Below are 19,659 nucleotides of genomic sequence, written 5' to 3'. Positions count from 1 at the left end.
CTTACATAGTGTCTGATATAACCAAACAAGTCAAGAGTCAAGAAAAAAACTGGACTGGTTAACTGGAAATGAATGATTATACATTATAAATATATTATAAAATGATGATAATAGTGAGTTTGGACCAGAAAGCAAGGATCAGGATCCCCGAAACAAACTCAGATACACATATTGTGTGTTTTATGTTAGTCTGCTTATGTTGACCAAAAAAAAAAAAAAGACTAAGGGAGAGCAGGAGTGAATGTTTGTGTATGTTTGTGGCTCATAAAAGAACAGTAAAGATGGATTATTGAGCTGGTGATAAGCTGTAACCATACACAGATCATTAAAGCTACCATTACAACCACCTCTAGACCCAGAAGCAACTGTTACTAACACACTTTCGGATGGGGAAACGGTTGTCTTGTAAGTAATGCGAATTGCATTAAATAAAATAGATTAACTAGATAATTTAAAAGAAGAGCAAACTGGACTACCAACAACTTCGCCTGTAGTGATGCTAACAAACAATTGAGCAAATGTAATTTATCTTGTTTCTGTTGCTTAGAACATAAAATTGTTTTACAGCAGACAAAGAAGAAAAATCTTTACAAGTGACAATGAAGAAAGAGTTCTGCTGTTGCTGCCCATGCCTGATCCCCAGCAGGAAAACCGCTCGTTTCTACCTGCTCTTTGTGCTTATTGCTCTTTACATGCTGGCTGGTGCTGCCATATTTTCTTCCCTGGAGAGACCAGCGGAGCTACAGGCCCACCAGCTCTGGGAAAAGAGGCTAAGGGACTTCAGTTATGAACATAACATTAGTTGTGAAGACCTGAAATCTCTGTTGCACCACTATGAGGAAGCTCGGACTGCTGGCATACGGACAGAACAAGGCAGAGCGCTATGGGACATCCCAGGAGCTTTCTACTTTGTGGGAACTGTAGTCTCCACTATTGGTGAGTTAAAGAAGAAGTGAGAAAAAGAAAAGAGAATACATTTTCAATAACCTAACTGTCCTGCATAGCATCATGGATATTTCAGAGTTATTTTATTCAAATCACATCACATTCACATGTGGCTTAGCAGATTATTTTCTTACAAATTGCAACATGGATTATGATTTTGTTATGATTTTACGGTTAAAGGTGATGTGCAAATTTTTAATTACGTTAGATTCCCCATTCCTCAGTGAAAGCTTAATAATTCTGCCTGCAGCAGCCAAAATGTTATGCCAATTATTCAGCATACTCAGATACACTGAGGACCCCTTGACAACCAATCAATACCATGTCCAAGTCACACAAATCTATAACAATTACGCGCAATTTAACAAATCATAATCAATATTACACCTGAACCTATAGAAGACAAAGGTGTTTCTAAGATAAAGATTAAACCAGCTACATCGCTGGCAATCAATTTACAGCCCTCCAATCATATGCACTATCTTTAGGCACACTCTCTGTCACGATGGAAACAAATGACACTGAGCCTGAATCAATTTCCCTTTCACAACAACTTCCGTATTTACAGATTGTAATCATTTGATGATGAAATAACGTCTGGAACTCGTGACTTGACATTTTGCATGATTCACAACAACTCCCACGTTTGTATCCTGTCTTGAGCAGCCTTTCCTTCCTTTCTTTTATTCAACACACATTTGTTGACCCATGCCTTCATTTCTAAATATATATTCACAATTGTGTTCATTTATTGCCACTGGTGGGAATCATTACCATGATGTGTGGGTGGCCTTTTCTGACTTCCTTCCTTCCTTCTGGTTTTGATAGCAATCCCACTCAAAGGGCTTTGACATATTTAGTGGTGGACCGGAGGTTTGGTCATCATAGCAATGCTGTGATCTATCCCTGTGAGTGTGAAAGACATTTTTGTGATTCATGAAAGCTTGTTATAGATGATTATACACAGATATGCAAGAAGTAAATAGACACCTTCATTCATATTCAAATTAAAGGTGTCTATTTACTTCTTGCATGTCTGTGTATAACAGTTAACTCCTTCAAGTGTTCTAAATTAATTTAATTAACTACCTTTATCTATCTTTAATTGTAACAAACTTTGTAAAATGAAGATGATTTTTTTTCCCACAAATAACATTATACTTAAACTATGAATGATCGTCAGCCTGGGTGAACTATGAATAAAGAAGCCTGGATACTTTAGCACAAACTTCCAAGTGTGCTCAAACGAGTTCAGCGGACCAAGACAAATTAGAGAAATGGAAAATCAAAGCTAACAAGTTGTTTCCGAACTTGGCTCAGAAAAAAATATTAACATCAGCTAGGCTGTGGTAACATTTAGACTGATAAATTAGAAGTACCAAGCTACTGTTCAGGAAAATGTTGATGTGTTGTTGTGCAGTCCCAGTCTAGTTATGACCTACACAACTATTTGTGTTAATAAATGATCAAATAAACAAACAAATCATAATCTGTTGTCTTGTATTGTTGTGAACTAAATAATAAATAAATGGCATTTATAGAACTGTTCTCAAAGTCATGATGTTGTACTGAATATTAGCAGAGCTGCGATCCAGGCGTAGGCAATCAATTAATAAACAACAACAGCTGTACATCACACAACAACAGCATTAAAAATACATTTTTGTTTTAAAGATATTTTTTGGCCTTTTTGAGAGAGACAGCTTGAAGAGTGACAGGAAATGTGGGGATAGAGAGATGGGGAATGACATGCAGGAAAGAGCCACAGGTCAGATTCAAACCCTGGGCTGCCGGGGACTGAGCCTTTGTACATAGGGCTGATGCTCTACCGACTGAGCTAAACGACACCCCAGCGTTAAAAATAAGTTTAACAGATTTCCAAAATAGTTGAATAATTGCAGATAATTATCTAAATCACGTAGAGCACGTATCTGTAAAGTACAGGAAAGCAGTCACAAACTAACAATAGGTTTCCATCTCCTTGACCAGTGCTAATGTGAATCCAATCCGGTCATTAGTCTATCCAAAACAAACCAAGGGAAGGAGGGAAGCCACAATATCCATCAATACTTTGACATTAACTTTTTAATGCTGTCACAATTCTTATCTGCCTATTCTTTTGCACATCCTTCCCCACCCAAACTAAAGCATCCATCTACCCATTACCTCTAACTGCTTATGCTCATGGCATAGCTTTTCTCATCATAAACAGCTATCCATACCTTCTCATTTCATAACTAAGGCCTTGTTTTACAACATACACAGTTAAACATTTGACATCCTTAAAAGACATTAAAAATGTCTTCACTTGTCATACATGCTTAGTCATTATATAACCTTCAAACATTTAAACCAATTTCACAGCAATAGCAGTAAAATTCACACAAAGTTATATATGTGAACTTTAACCTCTAGTGTTTCTCATAGGATTTGGAGTGACGGCCCCATCCACCGTGACAGGAAAGGTCTTGCTTGTTTTCTATGGGTTGCTGGGCTGCTCTGCTACCATACTGTTCTTCAATCTCTTCCTGGAGAGAGTCATAACCGTACTGAGCCTCCTGACTTTCTGGTGCCACAAAAGGCGAACTGGACATGGCGGACTGGAGGGCAGAGCCAGTGAAGGAAACAAAATTGAAGATCGGAAACCATCTGTGTATCAAGTCACACTCATCCTTTTTGTTGCTGTTCTGCTGGTTGCATGTGGTGCTGCCGCTCTCTATTCAGCCATGGAGGGCTGGACTTACTTCGAGTCGCTCTACTTCTGCTTTGTGGCATTCAGCACAGTGGGCTTTGGGGACTTTGTCAGTGGCCAAAGAGAGCATCATGAGGACACCCGGGCGTACCAGGTTGCAAACTGTCTCCTGATGCTCTTGGGAGTGTGCTGCACTTACTCCCTCTTTAATGCCATCTCTGTGATCATCAAACAGGGACTGAACTGGATGCTGATGACACTCGCCTGGATGTATAATGGTGTCTGCTGCTATAGGCTGCAACTTAGACAGCTGTTCACACTCTGTTTGCCTGAGACATCTATATGTTATTGTGAGGATAACACCTTGCATAGACAGCAGGTGCAAGCAGTGTCCAGTTCAGGGCACGGCATGGTCTGGAGCTCCTGTGCTGCTGGTAAATGTCTTTGTGATGAAACTCAAGTGGAAACAGTGTGCAGTGTAAACACACACAGGGAAATTCCTTAAGAGCAAGAACAGGATAATAGTTCATATGAAAAGAATGTAATCTATGCTTGCCCACTGCCTAATTGGCTGAAGTAAAGTGTTTCTGAAAAAATTCTCAATAAACACAGAGATAGTATCTGTAGCCACAGAGTTTCCGCTGCATTTTCACATTGTAAGCCGATGTATGAAATTCTTGTATATTTGCCAGTTATATTATGAAGCCGTGTGTGTGTGTGTGTGTGTGTGTGTTTAGTTTAGTTAGTTTCCAGCAGCAATTGAAGAAGAGGAGCATGAGAGAGTGCGTGTGAATCTGTAAGCGCACCCTGATCATTTCAGGGGTGAACAAAGGTCATCTTGCGTTCCATGTGTCTTTGGAGAGGTGCTTTAGTAAAAACATGGCCTTCTGTCTCTGCTGTACTCAAAAACAAAGACCTGACAAACACATATAATTTCAACGACGGTGTGTTACGTCTGTCCGCTGCACAGCTTCGGCTGTCTTTAATTTAAATACCCATTGTTTATTGCACTAGATTTTTTTAACAAACAGGTTAACAGACCTCCTGTCATTGCGGACAGCCTCTCTGTTTGCTTAATTATAACGTAGCTCATTCTCTGTCTCATTAAATACTCATACTCATTTCCCTGTTTGCCTTAACAGTAGGTTATCCTTCTCAGTATATCTCATAACTCCCCTGTCATTCACTGAGAAGAGCACACTTATTCTGTCTGTTCCTTCTCTCTCATTTGAACATCCTGCCATTCTGTGTGGCCGTCTGTTGCCCAACGTGAGCCTGGTAACTGGGTTGGCCAGCTGCTGCAGATGTCTCAGTTGGGCCTATAGATAGAGTCACTACAAACTGGTGGGCCAATCTTCCTGCTAAAATCAGCTCATCTAAACACACACACACACACACACACACACACACACACACATTTCTTTTTCAGTTTGTTCATATTGTTGTTATTTGACTCCAGATGTGAAAGAAAGGAAGAACTGGTTTTTATATTTGTTCACGCCTGATTGGCTTAGATTGGGTTACATTGTCATTTAAAAAAAAAAAAAAAAAAAGTAAAAAAACAAAAACTAAATAGTTAGAGAACAGTGCAGAACAGTGTAGAACTGTTCTCAAGGTCATGATGTTGTACTGAGTATTAGCACAGCTGCGATTCAGGCGTAGGCTCTTACTGTAGGTCATCAACATTGACACCAAGTTGACCTTATAAATGTCTTAAAAAAATAAATCTTTTCACTCAGTCCGGAAAAAATATTTTAATACAATTCCCATGGGCTCGATAAGTGTGAGAGTGGATATAGTGAATCAGAGTACAGAAAGATTACAGAGGGAAGTTGTATACAAAAATAACTAAAGTAAGGAAATGTGACATTGAGCATGTGATTACTCATTAAATGACTAACAGTGGTACATTGCATAACAACAGCAATAAATAAGTTTAACAGGTCTGGCGTTTGGCTCAGTTGGTAGAGCAGCCACCCAATGTGCGAAGGCTCAGTCCTTGCTGCGGAAGCCCAAGGTTCAAATCCGACCTGGGCTCTTTCCTGCACGTCATTCCCTGTCTCTCTCTCCCTGCATTCCTGTCACTCTTCAGCTGTCTCTATCAAATAAAGCTTGAAAAGGCCAAAATAAAAATCTTAATAAATAATAAGTTTAACAGATTTCAAAAATAGCTGAATAATTGAACATAATAATCTAAATCACATGTTTTTAGTTATGCTGTAAAGGACAGAAAAACAGTCACAAGCTAACAATAGATTTCCATCTCCTGGACCAGTGCATATTTGAATTTAATCCGGTCATTAGGCTATCCAAAAAAACAAGGGAAGGAGGGAAGCCACAATATCCATCAACACTTAGACATTAACTTTTTAATGCCGTCACAATGGCAGCTGATTCATTTCCACTTTTGCATTAGCGGATGTGTTCGCATTCTTATCTGTCAGCCTATAATTTTTCACATCCTTCCTATGAATACATGTAAACCTACTAAAACAAACTAAAACATCCATCCACACATTACCTGTAACTGCTTATGCTCATCAGGGTCACGGTGGGGCTGTGCCTATGCAGAAGTTTAACACTTTTTTTTACAGTACAGATGACTGAGCAACAGGCATGGTACACACTGGACAAGTCGCCAGCTCATCACAGGGCACATAGAGACAAAAAAACATTTCCCTACGGGCAATTTAGAGTCATCAATTGACCTACTAAGTGCATGGGAGGAAGAGAGAGCCTACACAGACACAGGGAGAACGTGCAAACTCCACACAGAAAGGTGGAGCCGAGGTTTGAACCAGGTAGCTTGCTGTGAAGCTACAGTGCGAACCACTACACCACTGTGCTGCCTGTACTAAATCATATAGACTGGAAAATGCAGGAACACATTTGCAAAAAAAAAGCAAAATATGGATGGACTTGAATAATTATTTAGTGATTTTTCAGAATCACTTTTTTCATGCATGTATTGATAGCTTTTCTCATCATAAACAGCTATCCATACCTTCTCATTTCATGACTAGGCCATTTTTTAGTTTTACAACATACACAGACATGAAAAATGTCTTCACTCGTTGGGCTGCTCTGCTACTATACTGTTCTTCAATCTCTTCCTGGAGAGAGTCATAACCGTACTGAGCCTCCTGATTTTCTGGTGCCACAAAAGGCAAACTGGACATGGCGGGCTGGAGGGCATGCAGAGCCAGTGAAGGAAACAAAATTGAAGATCGGAAACCATCTCTGTATCAAGTCACACTCATCCTTTTTGTTGCTGTTCTGCTGGTTGCATGTGGCGCTGCCGCTCTCTATTCAGCCATGGAGGGTCAGCACAGTGGGCTTTGGGGACTTTGTCAGTGGCCAAAGAGAGCATCATGAGGACACCCGGGCGTACCAGGTTGCAAACGGTCTCCTGATGCTCTTGGGAGTGTGCTGCACTTACTCCCTCTTTAATGCCATCTCTGTGATCATCAAACAGGGACTGAACTGGATGCTGATGACACTCGCCTGGATGTACAGTGGTGTCTGCCGCTATAGGCTGCAACTTAGACAGCTGTTCACACTCTGTTTGCCTGAGACATCTATATGTTATTGTGAGGATAACACCTTGCATAGACAGCAGGTGCAAGCAGTGTCCAGTTCAGGGCACGACATGGTCTGGAGCTCCTGTGCTGTTGGTAAATGTCTTTGTGATGAAGCTCAAGTGGAAACAGTGTGCAGTGTAAACACACACAGGGGAATTCCTTAAGAGCAAGAACAGGATAATAGTTCATATGAAAAGAATGTAATCTATGCTTGCCCACTGCCTAATTGGCTGAAGTAAAGTGTTTCTGAAAAAACACAGAGATAGTATCTGTAGCCCCACAGCCAAAATGATAACCAAATTTTAAAAAAGTTGAGAAAAATGGGCAGAAATGTCAGACGGAGGCACAATGGTTAAGTACATGGAGGACATTTATCATGATTGCTATGCTGCAAGAGGAAGGCAATAAAAATATGTCACTGGATACACACTGCCATTATATATTTATGTACAAAAGGCCCATGTGGATAGATACCTAGAGTAAAAGAGAAACACTAATGAGCTTTCTTTGTTCGCTTTGCTTTCTTTCTTTCAGTTCAAACAGAAGACCCTAATAGGTCCTGTAGAGCCACGCAGTACTTTGTTACTATAAAAAGAGATGTGGGGGAATTTTGTGGCTGATTCTGGTGCTGCTTAACAGAACCATGTGACACATGAGCTCTGTGTCTAATTAGCACCCGTGCAACACCCCCGCAACAGACATTAAGTTCATCTCTATGGTGGTGGTAAGGTGGTAAGTGTATGACATGAGACTGCATTGTGCATGTATTAAAAATTCATTAAAAAAAATATGAGACGTGTTAAAATGCTATAAAAAGAGGTGTGTCTCATACAGCAAGCGTAGCTCTACTGTCCTACATTGATTTTGAGCCAAGGACAGTAGCGCTTCACTTTCTGTATGAGACACATCTCTTTCTTTATTTCTTAAAATAAATAAATAAATAAAATCTTAACACTACTTATATGTTTAAAAGAAACGTTTAATACCCACAAGTCGGCAATGAAAATGTTGGAGCGGCTGGCTTTGACCACAGTGAAATCAGCTTGGTGATGTTTTTGGTATTTGGGAGTTTAAAAAAACACATTTTAAAATGATAGGAATGTAAGAGAGACTGTGCTCTAATAGCAGCATAGTTTCCAACATAGTTTTCCAACCACATCCTCAATGCTGTGTTATTCTGTGTTATTTCATCCTCAGAACAGACATAAACAAGAAGCCATTCATTTATCTCAACACGGAGGAATGACCTGTGTACGCCCACTGTATGTGCAACACCTTGTGAAGGCAATAGAGCAATATCTCCCTCTGCTGGAGTAATTCGTGACTTGCCTAAAAATATCATTCATCACAGTGTACTGAAATTTTAACCTGTACTCAAATCCAACTATCTTATCCCAATAATGTAGAGGCCTTTGCTCATCCATTCATTAAGTTGTTACCAAGGCACCACAACAAAAACTGTACAGACATGTACAGTATATAATTTCAAAATGGCACTGAGGCAGCAATAACAGATTATAAGATGGGAAATGTGAGCTTTCAGTAGTTGTTTTTAAATGATATCACAATAATAATAATTTTAATAATACAGCTTGGATCGGGATGAACTCTCCAGGGTACGACGGAGTATTAGGGCCAAATTTAAATATATATATTTTTTAAATTAATTACGAGAATAAAATCGTTATTAAATATGGCGAGAATTAATTACTCGCCATATTTAATAACGACTTTAATCTCGTAATTAATACTCGCTGCCATATTTAATATCGACTTTGATCCCGCAATTAATTCCAAAGTTGTTTTTTTATTTAAATGTGGCCCTTATACTCCGTCGTACCAGGGTAAATCATCAGTCCATAAAATATGTGGTTCTTTGATAAAAAGTCAAAGGTACTATTTGTATATAGAAACATTTTACGATTTAAGTAAAGTATGACTCCAAAGGCGCATTTTGGCAAGACATATTGACTCACCAAGCTTAAAGTCTGTGTGAAGTTAAAATAAATAAGTGTTCTAAGTTTGTTAGACTAAAGAAGGAAGCGTTATTTACCACCCGGTCAAATTTTAATGATTAAAAATATCAACAAGTTTATGAAATTAGGTGTCAAAATCAGGTAAAAATGATTCTCAGCTCCAGGACTGTGGGGGCCAAGCCCACTCATGGGAGCAGTGAAACAACAGAGTTCAGAAAATGACTTGACTAACTTTGAAACCCTCCTAAATTAATCTCTCTGCTAGGGGTGCATGTCAATGCTCAGGGTGGTCCTAAAGCGTGTCATCGAGCCACCCTTTAGGACCACCCAAAAAATCCTGGACTGAAAACTGGTGAAAAACTGTTTTAACCTCTAACTTCACATTTCAGGAATATATCATTCAAAGGGAAATACATTTCACTGCTAATTCCTCGAGTGGTTGCTTATGACAGGCTGCAGAAGAGAGCAATCTCCATAAGCGCCTGTATTAAAATGCTCAAATTCTGTCCACTTGATTGACAGGTAGGTGCTGTTACAGATGGCTTGAGCGCCCAGGTGTCCTTTGGCCTGCCTCATGGTCCACCGATGATCCACGTCTTTGCCAATATTTAGATCAGCTGGGAGGCAGAAGAAGCAATACAGCCAACATGGCTGCGGATAGCTATTGGTGACGTCAGTCAGGCTCTGTCCATTCTTTATACTGTCATTGCATATAATATAGGGTCTTCCTGTATTGAAAAATGCTGTAGCTCTATAGACACAGTGACACCACAAGCAGCAGCATCAATTTGCACAGAGCAGATTGAGCTAGCTGAAAGTCAAACACTTATGACCAAGCAAAAAGCAGCTGGACAAGAGTAAATCTGAAATTGACTTAGTTATTGGCGAGACTGTGTGTCAATATGGACAGATGTGTTGACATGATATAAAAACTTTGATGATGAAACCTGAGTGTACTGAGTTATACACAGACTAAAACTTTTTCTAGCTGTGATAGCTATGACATCCATCATCCTGCAGATCATCACGAAGGTTACTGTTGCTGAAGCATATGTCTTTTTCATTGCTAATATGTTTGGGCAGGAGGGTGAGCGGCCATACCCATGTGCCAAACACTTCACTTGACTTCTGTGACAGGTGGACAAAATTCATTTATTGTTTTAAATCTGATGTTGAAGTCATATTTTTCATCGGGTTGTCCACGTTTATATTTCCTGCACTAAACAAAACAGTAAGAGCACACTGGGAGACGTATCTCAGGTGTGCGTTTTGTAGTCCATCTTCTAAACTTTGTAGTTTTATCACAGATCACGTCAATAACATCTTCCGTCGCATAATGACGTAGTCTAGTGTTAGAGCTTCTCTTTAACTCCTCATGAATTCGCCTTCACGTCTTTCCTTGACCTTGTGACATTTCCCATCGAGGTCAAAGAAAACATATTTTCAGCTTCAAAACAACGCTTCAGAAACCTGTGGGTGACGTCACTCATGCTCTGTGTATTCTTTTTACTGTCATTGAGATTACTTGAGAACTATATACTGTGTAAAACAAAACATAAAATCAGCATTGAGGGAAAAAAACATTATTACTTATTTTGAATACAAAGAAAATAAACTATGTATTATTGTCAACCTCTAGATTAGATTAGGGACATTTCACATCCATAAATGTAAATTTCAGAATTCATCACCATCATTTATGCTATTTTTGATTGAAGTTGATTATTATTTTAAGTCTCTTAAGTTAATTACTAATAAATTATGTCTATCTATAATGAATATTCATAAACCAATAACCTGTCACAACAGTTATAACTAGAACTTTATTTATATGTAAGATTACAGGTCTGTCACATCTAAGTTTTATTTTTGCTTTTCTGTTTTCATGCTTTTCCCTTCTGATCCTCATTATACTATCATGTAACTATGCCGATGCCATGTTACTATTGTACAATGTGAACTAGTATGACTGAATTCTTTTTTTGTTACTATTGTACAATGTGAACTAGTATGACTGAATTCTTTTTTGGTTTGTTTGTTTTTTCAATAATTTTTTGGAGAAAAAAAATACTGTCATTGAGACTGATTCACTTCTGGAGCCAGTCCCCGCCGTATATGGGGGAAAAGTAAGGACAGTTCCAATGGCCCACGATTGACAGGGGCCCCAAAAAATATTGTTGACATATGTGCAGCTAAGTTAAAAAAATCTGCTGTTTTCATTGTTTTGAGAGGATGATGTTAATTTATTATGATTGAAAATTTAATATATCTTTTAAGTTCGTTCACTTTTCTTTTTTTAAATCGTTCATTAATGTTAAGAGAATTTTCCATTTTGAAATTTTACAATAAAAATACATTCATACTGTAAAAAAAAATGGCCTTTAGCACATTTTTATCTTCTTCTTCTTCTTCTTCTTTCGGCTTTTCCCTTCAGGGGTCGCCACAGCGAATCAGTTGCTTTTATCTAACCCGGTCTTCTGCATCCTCCTCCTCGTCCTCTTTCACATTTTTATGGTGGCTTGTAATCTCGCATCAGATAGTGAACTGCACTGCATACTGTGTGCAGACTTGCATGCATGTACAAATCACCAGCAATAAATACTGAACAACAAGACGCAAAACCGTTTGCAAGCCTTTAATTAGAGTTATGTCTAGAGTTAGTCATGGGGCCCAAAAATCCTGACCGCGCCCCTGGTTTCACTTCACAGCCACAGAAGTTGCCGTTTTATTTCTACGAAATGCTGCCAAAACGACAGATATTTTTTTTTAAACCATATGATTGTTACATTACCCAGAAATATTGTTTATTTAAAATACATTTAAACAGAAATACTGGCGGACCCTGCCACTTTGTAAACTCTACAGACAGAGTTAATCTTCCATACAATATCCCTTCTCTAGACGGGGTGGTGGGGCGGTATCTTTGCGCGTTGGCTATAGAGCAACAACAAGTATAGTCTCGTTCCTTGGTTGTGTGTCAAATTAAACATCTAATTCTTAACAGTGAACTCGTATTGGGGTTCAAAAACACTTTTACGTGTGCAGCGTTCAGTATTTTGGCAAAGCTTTGAGTGGGAGGTCAGTGGGGGTGTTGAAGAGGCGGAGGGATACAAACACACACACACCGCCTCACAGGGCATAAGCACCGGCGTCGCTTGGATTTGGTTTCCGGGCAACTCTGCTGCAACACCAGGATACAGCCTGCACAGATTACACACATTTAAATAAGGTTGGAGGCGATTTAAGTACTAAATTGCAGCAATTATCTCCTGCTTGAGGTGAATACCCAACCTTTGGTCGGTTTGTCATCTTTAGAAGAGCGTCAAAGAGTCTGCGGGACAATGGTGAGTAATGTAGCACTCCTAGCTGGAGCATGAGCTAGGTGTCATTAACATGCATCGACATAACCAATTAATCCTTATTGCATTGCAATATATCAACCGATAGACATCTAACTGGACATAAACATAAACCCTTTACAAGCGAACAGCTGTTTTTTTTTTTTACTTGCATTAAAACTGTAGAAATCAAGCTGCAGCCTTAACCACAATAACCTAATTGTCAATTTATCACATTTAATAGTTAAAGTTTTTTTTTCTACGTGCACAGCAGTTATCGGTTATTTCTTTTATTAGTTATGTATGTGTGAGCTGCGCAGCATAACGTTACGCGTCGTGCCGTGAGAGCAAACCAGGAGGACTATTTTCCTGCTATGAATTTATGTCAGTAATACAGCTGCTTTTGCTTAAATACTGTGGTTTAACCTTCATGCTCCGGTTAAGGTTCGCAAAGCGTTTTTATTTTATTTATTTTATCGTTTGCTTTGGAGTCGAGAGTGGGCGTGGTGGTGGTGAAGAAGGGGGTGCTGTGTAAAAATAGACCGTCCAGTGTTAACGTGATCTTGAAAACCCATCTCGTTAATCTTGCAAAACTCAGTGTTGGTAACTACCTTTTTTTTGACACATGACAAGTTGCTGCAACATGGGCTGCACCTACCTTTTGCAGCCAGGCACACACACACACACACACACACACACACACACACACACACACACACACACAGCAGCAGGGTGCTTTGATTACAGTGTGACATGCGCAACAAGCAGAAAGAAAGAAAAATGTGTGATTACATAAGGACACAGGCTCACAGGTAGTAGTAGTGTGCTGCTCACTCTTTGCAACAATTGTTTATAGCATGAGAAGGTTATGTTGCAATTTTCCCTTTTTCTTTTCCTTCTGCTCTGTGTTTCTAGCCAAACCACCATGACAGCATCTCCTCTGTTACGTATTGCGCCAACGTTGAACCGCATTCTGCTCCTGCTGAATGATCCTCTTTGCCACCCCTCCTTCCTCGCCTCCCATTCCCTCCGCCTCCCCCCTAAAACCATGCTTGGTGCAGTAGGCTGTCAGGACCCGCAGTGCACCCTCCAAAACAGGAACTAAGTGTATATACAAAAAAAAAAAAAAAGAAGCCCATTGTGGCAGGAGAAATGAATCCCTGCCTTTGTGTCTCACCCTTTATCTGTCACTACTATTGTTCCCCGTATTGTGAAAGAACAGGCACATGCCATGTGATAGATATTGTCGTCTGCCAAGTAAGGAAACTTGGATCGTGCTATAACATCAGTCACACGCTGGTCAAGCTGTATTTGTGTATCACCTGCAGCCCCTGTAGTTTTTTGTCCCTGATATGATCTCTTGTTTACCGACGAGCTGCTGCTGCTGTTTCGCTGAGTGCTTTTCACAGCAGCCTCACAAATCCTCTAACACTCAACGGTGCTGTGTTGTGCTCTGATCCAGACGCTGCTTTCTTCAGCACCACCGAATTGGCTGACAGTGGCAGAGAGAATGGATACTCTGCAGTCTGTCTTGCTCCCTTCTTCTTTATCCCCTCCACCTCCCCCAACCAACACGGTGACTCATTGAAATTGACTCGAGGAACACGTGGCGTTACCAGCGCCTCGGGCTACAGAAATGCTTTTTTGGATAGGCAACGTATTGTTGGAAACTCAGTCGTCCGTCAGCTGTGGTGCAAGAGCACGAGGAAGCAGTGGTTTATTGTGCGTTAGCTCTGCGGCTACATTCATTTAATTCATTTGATTGCTGACGATATGAAGGCCTGCACGCAGACACAAAGCAGCAAGCACTTGTCAAGCAACAGTTGGCACAGGCGTTAGTCCGTGGTGATAAACAGAGCCTCACATTTGTTTAAGAAGACACAAAGAGGTGGTTAGTTGCAGTGATATTCAGTGTGCTACATTGGCGACCCTGTTCGTGTCTCACTAATTATAGCAGGCGTGTGTATTTCGGGCTGTAGAGTATTTATACCCGTCCCTCATCACACTTTCTCAGCCTGAAGTGGGCATGTTGACTGACTTAGACAGGCCCGGTAAGACCTCATGAGGATGGTAGAATGACGTTTCAGATGAAGCTGAAAAATGAATAGGCTGTATGAAGGAAAACTTATTCATGTTTTCATGTTCATGTATCTATTCTGTGTGTCAACAAGTCTTACATCTTTGATTAGATAGAGAGGTCTGACCTCGTTAACTAGGTCTACCTAGTCACTTAATTAAGAACGCAGAGGTTAGATGCTGTTTCAGCTGTGTTTTATTGCTTTGCAAATGTAAGGATAATCTTTAGGTCGTACACCTGTCACATGATACCACAGTCTGTTTTGAATTAGCCTAGTTTGGTTAGTGTGCATTTGCATAAATCTGTGTAGGTTGTTTACACAGTGGAGTCGCCTGCATGTGCTTCCCTTTAGGCCTGCACACAACTTCCATCTCTGTAATCAGAACGGTGAATTCACATCCACCAAATGAATCTCTGTGTATCAAACCCTAAACCTCTCTAAGGAACTAAATGTGGCTGTGAAAGGTTTGTAGTTTCCGTCTTCACATAGAACAGCAGCTGTCATGCTGATGTGAGGTCGCAACGGTCTAAAACAAATATAGGTGAATCATTCATAGGCACTTTCAGATTAGTCCTGTGACCATATTGTTTAGGGTTTTTCCTCTAATTATGACATTGAAAACAGAAATCTGATGAGAGGAGCACTACTTGGATATAGTAGAACTCCACAGTGAGTTGTCCTATTGTGTGTTGAGTTGATTGGCATAAAAATAGTTTAGAAAAGAGTATTGGCACATGTGTAACTAGTGGTTATGATGATCAAACGAATGCCCAGATCTTGAACACTCTTTAATATCTTCAAGTTTAAAGTTTCAAAAACAGGTTTTTGAAGACAGACACATGGAATAAAAAGTATATAAAACATAAAATAAAGTTACATTTTAAATATCTTGTTTGGGAGCTTTATGGTTTTTAATGAAATCATAGCAAAACAAGACAAGACGAGGAGTACTGCATTCAATCGAAACTGTCAAAGCATTTTTCGACGACGGTGATGTTACGTCTGTTTAAACTTTTGAAAAAGCATAATAAATTGGTTTTTACCGTTAGGGTAGCCTGAGAGCAATGTTTTAGGTTTGTGTGGCCTTTCCTAGAAACTTGCTTTGATCATTTCCGATACTCAGAGAACAAATGTTGCATAGAGATGCTGCGGGCAGAGGCTTGTTCCAGCATTGAACAATTGTGGGTTACTGTTGCTAAACAAACAGAGCACAGAGACGCTGTTGTATTTCATTACTTATTCGGTGCAGTTCCATTGTTTTACAGCGTGATATTCATTGATTTGTTTGACCGTATAATGTTCCCTATCCATGTGTTCTTGCACTGTCATCACTCTTTCAACAACCACAATGAAACGAAGTGTAGGACTTATTTTTGCATTGTGTATTATTTAATATATACATGCACACCTACAGGTATAAATAGCTTATCATAATATCAAATAAACTCACCCAGAATTTCAACTAACCAACACAACTTGGAAAAAAAAAATTCTAAATTTTAACTTTGTTTTCAAACATTCTTTAGACATTAAGTAGCTAGAGCTTCCCAAAATATTATTTGTGTTATGGACTATGAATGTTTTCTCAATGTCTTATCCCTTTGTCAACAGGCTGATCAGCTGACTGAGGAGCAGATTGCTGGTGAGTGCATTCCTTAACCATGTTTGGTTTCTATTCTCCTTCTGTGCTCCCTAATTCACCACCAAACCTACAAAACTAAGGGTTGGTTGTTGTTCCTAGTTAAACACATTCACATGTCTTCTGTTACAAATTATCATCCACCATAAACACTATGACACTTGTTTTCTCTCTTGTTTGTCTATATATGCTCTATATATATTATATAATAGAGCATATGCTCCATATGCTAACAGTGTTGTTTCTGTAAATGCACAGAGTTCAAGGAGGCGTTCTCGCTGTTTGACAAGGATGGTGATGGTACAATCACTACCAAGGAGCTCGGGACTGTGATGCGCTCTCTGGGCCAGAACCCCACTGAGGCTGAACTCCAGGACATGATCAATGAGGTGGATGCAGACGGTGAGGATGAGTCATCGTCCTGTCAAATGTTCCTCTTGCCAGAAAACACTGTAATGTTTCACCAGTATATGCAGTATGGAGATATGTGGGCTATTAGTACAAACACCTCTCTATCGGACAAACTCTGTTACATGTGTGCACTTCAAACAAATATTAGGTGGTTGGCATATTTGCAGATATATTTGTACTATCCTGTTTACTTTTACACCCTGTGTCATGAACGTTCTCTTGAATTGATCATGCTCATTTTTTCTCGGTGGCCTTGGCCTTTCTGTTATGACTGTGTAGGTAACGGTACAATTGATTTTCCTGAGTTCCTCACCATGATGGCCAGGAAGATGAAAGATACAGACAGCGAGGAGGAGATCAGAGAAGCCTTCAGAGTCTTTGACAAGGTGTGTTGGGACTGAATAAGACTAGTTTTCTTTCCACAGATCAGTTTGTGTATTAATTGTGTCCTTGTGATGATCGGCTACACACTTTTTAGAAAATACATATAACTGTTTCCCTGTATGTTTAGAGAGGGAGTCAGAGCTGCCACACAAAATCAGGGTTTTATTTTCCTTTTGATCAGCAGAAGCACTGAACAATAATCTTTTTACATGCTTAGAAATGTTTAGCTTTCATCAAAGGCCAAAGAAGTACAGTTCAAATGTAATTAACCTAACTGCTGTAGGACATCATAGTAAAGACACTGAAACTAACATTAGTGGTATTCATTTTTTAGCTACTATGTAAAATGGTAAAAAAAATACAAAAACCTCACAACAATAGTTCTTTTTGTTGCCACCTGCAGGATGGCAACGGCTACATCAGCGCAGCAGAGCTACGGCATGTCATGACCAACTTGGGGGAGAAGCTTACTGATGAGGAGGTTGACGAAATGATCCGTGAGGCTGACATTGATGGCGATGGTCAGGTCAACTATGAGGGTGAGATGTTTTTTTGTTGTTGTTTGTAGTGATGCACTAATTCCAATCACATTTAAAAAAAAATCCTGTTAGAAAAAATCAGGGAAAACTCAGTTAACATACATAACCTTTTAAAATCTAGATTTTTGTACCAAATGTAACTATTTGCATCAGTATTGTTTTCTGTTCTTTTCACAGAGTTTGTCCAGATGATGACTGCCAAGTGAAGAGAACACTGAAATTTCTCTCAACGTTGCTTGTCCTCCTAAGATCACTGTCTTTAAGAACCAAAAAAAAGGAACAATTAACGAATGATAGAAAAATCCCCCCCCCCCCAAAAAAAAAAACTTATGTGTAGAATTTTGCAATTTGCGCTTCAGTATATCCAACTACTTCGAAGGTATCTGTTTAGCAAACATCAACAGAATAATCCCTAGAGAAGTTAATGGACCAAGCTTTAAGAGGGCCGCAGCCCCGTACTTCAGACCAAGATTCTGCTGAGTCACCCAGCTCCTGATTAATTTAGAGGAAAGAGCAACACTGAAAAGCAGAGGGATGGGAACCCATGCCACAGTTCGTATAGAGAAGTTGGCTATTTAATTCTTTCCAATATTCAGCAAAGAACATTGACTCTCTTGCACCAGTGGTGATTCTCTAAATACCGAATTGAGTACTCTTCTTGCATGCACCCTTTCTGTGGCGGTCTCTTGTCACAACAAGGAGACTCTGATCCCATCAGAGGTAGTGGTCAGATTGTGTACACACTGGAGGTATATACATATCTATATAGCTATATATCTGTAAAATTTGTGTCACTATTGATTATTGCAAGAGCAAATAGTTGCAACGTAGGGTGTTCATTGGTGCTCGGTCGGAGATGAGCATTCTTATACCTTGAAGAGTTTGGACAAGAACGAGAGACTGAAAAGTGCTGATGGTTTTTTCCCCTCGGGGATGTTATATTGTCTTGTTTTGAGTCGTGGGCTTTACATTGCCTGCAGCACTGATGGGAGACAGTAGTATGTTGTATTGCTTCAGGATGATTATCGTGAAAACACTTTGAGGACTGCAGTTGATATCCTGATGATACAATATTGATGTAATGCTTTATAAATGTGTTCTCAAATATTAATGTAAAGATGACAAACTTTGGTCACCAAATATATCTACATATATTAGTGTGTCGTAAAGTTTGCATTGCCTATTGTTGTAGTAAATGACCTGTGACGTTTTCTCTTCGGTTTTGAAATGTGCCATAATACTCTAAAACGCCTCAACCTTCTTGCAAGACTCGTAGTTCATTAGAATATAATAATAATACTTAATATAATAACATAAAAATACATGCAGTTGAACATATTTGCACTTCAGTATAAACTATGTGGATATTAAAAAGGTTTTGTTTTAAAAGAAGAAAAAGAAACCAAATGTCACTGTTGCTGCTGCTATAACAACTCACACGTTACACTCATTTCTTGTCCTTGTTGTCTGATCTTCAGTTTGTAGTCCGGTGATTTTTAAACTTCAATCTGCTTGCCGTTTTACTGAACAGAATACATAATACTGTATATTCACAAACACTACTTGTGGTAGGGGGGGTGACGTGTTTGATTTTGGGCTATTAGAATGGGACTTTCAGATCGGGATGAAATAGGGTTGTAGCAGAGAATTCAGCTTTAGATGCAAGATTGGTTTCAGCGTTAGGTATTTTCAACAGTTGGCTAAATTTAAAGAAGCAGGTTAGCTGAGGTGTCTTATGATTTCCTTGATGCACGAAACTTAAATACCGCTCTGTTTGAGGCATTTTAATTGGTTCGCTTTGATTCATATGTCGGGAAGTAAATGATGAATGGACTGTTAACTCCTGAAGGTTTAAAAAAAAAATGTAAAAATGTGATATATTTTCCATAAATCAATAAATTGACTGAGCTTTACTTCACCTGCATTTCATTGTCACATTTAATCTAACATAGAATCTCTATGAATTTCTGTTGGTTTAAAGCTTAAAAAATAAAAGAAATCTATGCTGGCCCTTTAGAGTGCCCTACCAGTGGTTTTTTCCTCTGCCTCAAACAATCTGAACTTAAATTGTTCCTC

General features: G+C 39.3%; 2 protein-coding genes across 2 annotated transcripts; both read left to right on the top strand.

Annotated features, from left to right (window-relative positions):
• The first annotated feature begins 599 nt into the window (after nucleotides 1-599).
• Nucleotides 600-8,464, top strand: si:ch211-261a10.5 (potassium channel subfamily K member 13). Its single transcript, XM_027280319.1, has 3 exons — nucleotides 600-936; nucleotides 3,373-3,907; nucleotides 8,416-8,464. Exons 1-3 carry the CDS (start codon nucleotides 600-602, stop codon nucleotides 8,462-8,464), a joined length of 921 nt encoding a protein of 306 aa, XP_027136120.1.
• A 3,754-nt stretch (nucleotides 8,465-12,218) lies between these two features.
• calm3a (calmodulin 3a (phosphorylase kinase, delta)) lies at nucleotides 12,219-19,501 on the top strand. Its single transcript, XM_010743878.3, has 6 exons — nucleotides 12,219-12,538; nucleotides 16,222-16,252; nucleotides 16,508-16,651; nucleotides 16,940-17,046; nucleotides 17,448-17,583; nucleotides 17,761-19,501. The coding sequence occupies exons 1-6, from the start codon at nucleotides 12,536-12,538 to the stop codon at nucleotides 17,787-17,789; spliced, it is 450 nt and encodes a 149-aa protein (XP_010742180.1). The 5' UTR covers nucleotides 12,219-12,535; the 3' UTR covers nucleotides 17,790-19,501.
• Nucleotides 19,502-19,659: the final 158 nt, after the last annotated feature.

The sequence above is a fragment of the Larimichthys crocea genome, chromosome VII (assembly GCF_000972845.2).
Source record: "Larimichthys crocea isolate SSNF chromosome VII, L_crocea_2.0, whole genome shotgun sequence".
Lineage (NCBI taxonomy): Eukaryota > Metazoa > Chordata > Actinopteri > Sciaenidae > Larimichthys > Larimichthys crocea.
The sequence above is the reverse complement of the archived record's forward strand: the minus strand, read 5'-3'. Positions and strand labels throughout refer to the sequence as shown.

Coding starts and splice junctions, on each gene's coding strand:
- calm3a (XM_010743878.3), top strand. Junction 16,253..16,507: donor GACTGAGGAGCAGATTGCTG/GTGAGTGCATTC, acceptor GTAAATGCACAG/AGTTCAAGGAGGCGTTCTCG. Junction 17,047..17,447: donor CCTTCAGAGTCTTTGACAAG/GTGTGTTGGGAC, acceptor TGCCACCTGCAG/GATGGCAACGGCTACATCAG.
- si:ch211-261a10.5 (XM_027280319.1), top strand. CDS start 600: ATGAAGAAAGAGTTCTGCTGTTGCTGCCCATGCCTGATCCCCAGCAGG. Junction 937..3,372: donor AACTGTAGTCTCCACTATTG/GTGAGTTAAAGA, acceptor TGTTTCTCATAG/GATTTGGAGTGACGGCCCCA. Junction 3,908..8,415: donor CTGATGACACTCGCCTGGAT/GTATAATGGTGT, acceptor TTTCATCCTCAG/AACAGACATAAACAAGAAGC.